The sequence below is a fragment of the Lissotriton vulgaris genome, chromosome 5 (assembly GCF_964263255.1).
Source record: "Lissotriton vulgaris chromosome 5, aLisVul1.2, whole genome shotgun sequence".
NCBI classification, from domain to species: Eukaryota; Metazoa; Chordata; class Amphibia; order Caudata; family Salamandridae; genus Lissotriton; species Lissotriton vulgaris.
The window spans coordinates 244,624,922-244,631,525 of NC_141693.1; the positions used below are offsets into that span (position 1 = coordinate 244,624,922).

The 6,604-nt window shown below is 40.8% G+C and overlaps 1 protein-coding gene across 1 annotated transcript in view; it reads left to right on the forward strand.

Moving 5' to 3' along the window:
• The window catches only part of LOC147710591 (CDK5 regulatory subunit-associated protein 2-like), an 883,251-nt gene extending 877,264 nt beyond the window's left edge, over window positions 1-5,987 (forward strand). The window contains exon 38 of the mRNA XM_086921269.1: window positions 5,453-5,987. Coding sequence (XP_086777395.1) covers window positions 5,453-5,509 — 57 coding nt within the window. The 3' untranslated portion in view covers window positions 5,510-5,987. The remainder of the gene's footprint in view (window positions 1-5,452) is intronic.
• Window positions 5,988-6,604: the final 617 nt, after the last annotated feature.

Consider the following 6,604-nt stretch of genomic DNA (forward strand, 5'->3'; position numbering starts at 1 on the left):
ACCTAGTCAAATTGATGTTATTCTCTTTTCTAAATCACTAAGAGTCTGGGTGTTAGACTGTAGTTTGGCCGACTCTTCCCTTAGTGATCACAGACTTCTGTCTCTTTCTTTTCACGGCTCGCTGATCACCAGGATCCCTGTATTGGATCACCATACGCCTTTATCATCTTCTAAGAATCATGGGGTAATAAAAGCATGGTCTAAGGTGGATGAATCCTTTTTTTAGGTCGAAGCATGACCTGCATTCAATGCGAAGCATTGATTGCAGTCAGCTTCGACAACTATTGTGATCCGTATTTGGGAATGTGGACACGACTCAGACGCGCGCTTTTGCAGTCTCAGTTTTGACCGCGGGAGCGCGCGTCTGAGCCGCGCTTGCGCAGACGAACTCCCAGCCCCTGCTTTCACTTCGCTCCGCTCGCATGCATTAACGGCGCACACACACAGACACAGCCAGCCCCCACCCCTCTGCATGCACGCACACACACAGGCGCACGCAGGCACACACATACAGGCACACAGCCCCTCCCCCCTCCCCCCCGGCTCCCCCCCTGCCAGGCGCTATATAGAGAGAGCTTGCAGCAATATTAACTATGTCTACAAAAGTCATGAATGTACCCCATGTCAGTGGGATTTCGTAATGGAACGTTGCCATTTATCCAGGCACAGCTTCCTCTTGGACTTTCGACCACATAGCATATTTTGGTGGGGAGGGGGTGGTCAGCAGCGGCCCAGTAGGCCCCAGCCTTCGGATAAACACCTAATGCAGTCAAGTAGCTGTGATTTTAATGTCACATTGGGGGCGTCTTACTTCTCCCCTCCGCTGCCTCTCCAGGCCAGAAGAGTCCTGTTAAGAATTCAGATGACCAGTACTACTAGGTGAGCGCTGATCAGATTTTCGTGGCTAAGATTCAGACCCCATCTGCTTAGTTATGGCACTTTTTTGATTGACGTTATTGCTCAGTGAATTTGTAACTTGTAACAAATTTTGCTTAAGATGTTTTTGCATCATCTTGTTTAAAAAAAATAAGATTAGTAGTTGCTGTGAATGTGTCATACACGTGCAGACAATAGATCCAAAATCAGAAAAATAGATTATTCTTGCCGCATATTGGGCTAGTCTACATTCACTCTACAGAGTGACAACTTTTCACTCCTTTAGGGCAAGAAAGACTTCCTGTATAACACTAAATCCTGAAAATGTTTCTGCACGCTCAGGCTGCTTGCAGAGATACGCGTCTAATAAGCCAGGAATTCGCTTCAATCCTGGCAGCGCTGACTCAGCCTTTCATCCCTTTGAAGTCGCCCAGGGAGTACCTTTGAATTAAGTAGTCAATTATACCATTTTTTTAGGTCTCGCTATTCCATTCCACAATATGTTAATATTTTACTTCTGTTCTTGGATTTTCGTCACAATAAAATACGCTGAACATAATCTTCAGAAAAGTTATTTACAAAAGTTTAAGCTATCGCCATTATAAATTACAATCCCTTTTATTTAAGTATTAATTATTTTAAAAAATTAAAAGCCATTGTTCTTTGTAATATCAATACATCTAAGTCACGTAAATACAACATATGTTCCATTACAAATGCTATAGGTGTCACATTTGCGAAAGTTATAACTATTGGCATTGTAAATGACAAAGCTATTAATTTATCTATTTTCAAAACCAACACATAAATAAAAAATTGTCATTTACAAGACCAATAGCTCAAACTTTCCTAATGCGAGACCTATTGCATTGCAAATGCTTGTTTTAGTACAGCTAGTGGTCCTCACTTACCCTGACTCTTGGTTTATCTATCAGCCAGTTACCCAAAGGGGTGAGACCCAGCCCTCCTCAGTAGTGTTTATCAAATTTGTAGAGCAGCATTCAATCATCTTCTATTAGTACTGCATAACATAACATTATATTTAAGAATTTCTTCAAACATTAGGTGAAAATGGTGAATTAAGTGCTCTAGGTAGTGCTCATGAAGTGGTGGGGATGTGAGCAACCTCAATCTAGGACTGACGGTTCAGCAGTGAAGAAGTTCAGTTTAGGGCTGGACGGTCCGAGTCCAGAAAAAATGAAGCCACTGCACATACAGAGAAGGTCGGAGCCTTGGCAAGGATTTGAGCAAAGGGATGACGATTCTTGCTGAACCGGCAGTCCTAGATTGAGGTTGCTCTGCTAATCGTCCTGAGGAAGACCCCGTTTATAGGAATCAGTTGCCATCTTCAATTCTCTGGGTTCAAAACGTCGACTTTCACTTGTATTTTGACCTGTACTTATCTGCAGCCCAGAAGCAGTGAACATAATATCCATTCCTGGCATCCCATGTCTTGAGCGTTTTAGTCAGTTCCTTGACGTATTGTTGGACAGGTCTTTCTCATTCTTGTAAATATTGTAATTCTTTATATTCCCACTTTCACATCCCCGCCACTTCACAAGCACTACCTGGGGCACTTTATTCACCATTTTCACCTTGGAGAAACTTTTGAAATTGTGAATGTTTGATTACATTCTTAAATATAATTCCTTCTCCAAACTAAGATTATTTGGTTATTGTTTCATTTAATAATTGATGGGTGTCTTATTAGGTTTTTGTCTTTCTCTGAAAAGCATATAGGTCAGTTGGACATCTTCTTGTCCATACCATTATTGTCCCAGGTCAAACTGCATACTACGTATACCCTATTGTTATGAAATAATAAGCCAATTGCATCCAGGCGCACAACCAGCTACTCACTGCTTTAAGACAATCCCTCAGAGATCAGGGCATGATGCAGAGATGTCGATCCCTGTATAGAGACGCCCTCAAAGCCAGAAAGACCACTATCCGAGAGGCAGCATTCTCATCACAGGTCTAGGCAAGCAAACTCAGGGACTGTAAGGCCTTTTGGGAAGCAGTTAATCGCAGCTTTTTTGAGGCAACAAGAGGATCACCCATTGGTACTGTTATTTCATCTGTATCCTGGGTTGATCATTTTACCGGGCTTCATGCTGGCCCTTATTCAGGAACCCAAGAGATCCTGCGGGGCCAGTCACTGACCTGGAAGAGGTTATATGGGCTGGGGCTAGTTGTCCGTTTGAGCGTGCTCCTGGTCCAGATTGGTTTGAAGCTAATATCTCACTGTGGCCCCCTGTATTGACAAATGTCCTTAAGGCTAATTAGTGACCGGCCCTCCAAAGAACTGGCCCCATGTGACCATTGTTCCAATTTTTAAAAGGGCTCGAAAAATGACCCCCACTGCTATCGCCCTATATCTCCGATTAATTCCACTGCGAAGATCATGGGTTGAATTCTGTTGGACCGTTTGCAGCCTTGGGCCAAGGAACGTAACCTATTTTCGGATCTTCAATTCCGCTTCCGCTAATTGCCAAATACACTGTGGCGAAGTGTGGCAAGGTGTATCAGGCTTTTATGGACTTGAGATCTGCGATAAGCTCTGTAAACAGATTGACATTGTGGGACATCATGATTGATATTGGGGGTTGATATCTATAGTGTTAACTTTCTCAGAGATCTGCATAATGATGTCACTGCCAGCGTAAGGTATGGCCCAGGCAGAGAAACCACACCATCTTTTATTCAGGCTAGGGGCGTACGCCAGGGCTGTTTCCTGGCTCCTTTTCTGTTTTCCATTTAGATAAACAGTCTGGAAGATAAACTGTTTAATCTCAGGGTCGATTGGCCTTGTGTAGGTGTTGTGTGTATCCCCACTCTAATGTATAAGGACAATAAAGTCCTAATTACCAGGACTGCAAATGGTCTACAACATCTTCTTGACCGCTTTTGTGAGTTTATGGCCAGTTTAAATCTCATGGTCAACCAAAACAAGACCCGTATAATGATTTTTGGGGGAAGGAAGAAGGAAAATGTTTCCTTTGTAGTGAATAGCAAGAAGGTTGGCTCTGTTCCCACCTTTACCTACCTTGGCATCCCCTTTGACACTCGACTGTCATGGGGACCACTGAAGACTAGTAGAGCTGCTGCCTTCTCCAAACAGTGGAGGCCATCCGTACTTTTGCCCGTAAACTTGGTTAGAAACCAATTAAGGAACTCGCGATAGTCTACAAAGCCTAATGCTGTGCTATTGCTTCTTTTGGGGCAGAGGTGTGGGGCATTGAAGTTCAGAGTGTTCTGGAAAAAATCGAGAATAGTTTTATCAAGAGCTTGCTAGCTGTGCCACACTGAGGTAGGGATTGGTTATATAGACGACCTTATTAAAATTCAACCCCTCCTTTTGTGGATTAGAAGATGGATCAAAAGCCAGACATCCTTCAATAGGGCTGTGCTTGCAGACTGTAACACTCGACCACCGTTTGAGTATTCCTTGGTTGAAGTATATACTAAAGCTAAGTTGCAGCATGAGACGGAAGGACTTGTTTACCACTCCTAGCACTGCTTCAGCTACCTCCATTAGGACTTTAAAGTATGCGTTTCTGGAGGGATGCCTGGAGGATAAAATGCGGTGTGCTGCAGACAAACCAACAGTCAAAGTTTATATGGGGATTTGTCCGGTTGAAAGTCCTGCGCCTTACTTAGTATGGGTAGGACTCGTAACAAGCACATTTTTATTGACGAGGCTTAGGCTTTGCACTGTCCAGTTTCTTACTGCTTTTACGTCACAAGGCACTTATTTTTCACAACTTCCTTTATGCCCATATCCCCACAGACCCCCTTACGTTTTATTCTATTTTGTAAATTTTACTTGCTGTTGAGGAAACGCTATTGACTGCCAATCCTTAGGGCGGCCAACATTCGCTACTGTAGAGCCGCTTTTATTTATCTGCAATCTTTACCCACGATCAAGATCTGCTTTTCTGCTGCCACATACATTGAACGTGCTGTTAAGCACAGGGCTACAGTTCTTATATGATGTTTTATAAATCTTATGTGGTTTTTATGGATTTTATTTTATTTTTATGATGGATCTCCGTGCTCTTGATTGTAGTTCTGACTGTCTTCAATATGTTTGAATTTCTGCTTAGATAACCCAGAAGGACATAGGGCACCCCTAACACGTTTTTCTTTTAGGACTCCTTTCGATGTTTTTGTTCCTTTAGTTTTATCTGAGCTTTTTGATTTTCCTATTGACAATTGCTGCTGTATGATTATTTATTCATTTCTATGAACTGGGATGACTACTTTTAATCTTTTATTATACATAGTGCTCTGCACTGTGCACTTTTATGGTTCAAACGGAGCCGGAAAAAAAGTTGTTTGAACCGAACTGAGTGTCTTCACCGACTACTGTAGTGTTCAAGGCTGCTGATCTTTAGTTCTCTGGCATTAACATGACTCATGCTTTAATTATTTTGAAGTGCTGTTTGAAATTCAGCAAATTAAAATGAAACTATGCTGCATAGAAAACACATACCTTAGGTTGCAAACGTGTGTCCTGATTTTATAAACTTTAAAATGTATTTACCTTACATTATATGTACATCTTTTCTTCTAGAATCAGCCATCCGACCATGAGCCAAGAGCATCAAGTGCAGCTGAAAGAAAGGAATGAGTGCATTGAAGCAATTAAATGTTTGTGTGAGGAGTGCCTTCCTTAAATGAGCTTTGTATTTAATGTTTTAATAATTATAATTTATAGAAAGCAATAATTATTGATTGTTGGTTAAAAAGAACCCATTTGGACAGCTTTTTTTATTTTATTTTATTTTGTCTTGTCTTCAAATTATTGACCAACAAAACACACTGCCTGTACTTTATTTTTTTTAAAGTTGCATTTATTTCTGCCTTTTGCAGTTGATCATTTTTTTATGTATTACAAAACCCCATGCCTTTTTAAAACTTTTTTTAACACAAAAATAATACTCATTTAAGAATTGCATACAACTCTGATGGTACCAGCTACTTTCAATTACAGCTGTAAAAAATATATTTATGAATGGGTACATTTTATTACAATTTTTCTTAATTTATAGATACTAAAAAAAGGCTTAAAAACACTGACTTTGCAAATTAAATCTTGCATTTAAAAAGTGCTTGTTGATTATCTTTTATTGTCCAGATGGAAATTTGAATAGTGGTGCAGGGGATTACTAGTATGTATGCAAGTGTGTGTCACATTTTTATCACGCTACTTTTCTACTTGAATTTGCAATCAAAATGCACAACCTTTTTATGTTGTCTATATTGCATCAGTCCTTAATTCTGTAAAAAACCTTATGACCAAATCTACGGCGTGTGTCGTCCACTACTTCAGCTAATATAGCTCAACAAACTAAATGTGAGACTCTTCCTATAACACCAAGAGAAGAACGTGCACTGCCCTAATACATTGTAATAAATCATAGCATACTAGCGGAAGTACAGCATCTCCTTCAACAGTTCTACTTTACGGAATACAGGTATTTTGTACATGTTACTCATCACAGTGCTTGTATTTTATCTGTTTTATCTCCGAGAAATGGGCAAAAGTGCCAGTGCTGTAAACTACAAAACAGTTTAGCCCTGAACATGAGGCTTGCTGGAGACCAATGTGGCTATGTGTTGGTAAACCCTTGAATGTTGCTCCATATCTTCTTTTTCCCTCTTGGTCGTAGCTGTGGAGGAGCAAGGAAGTTCATGAGTAGGTCTTCCTTTGGATGAGAAATTG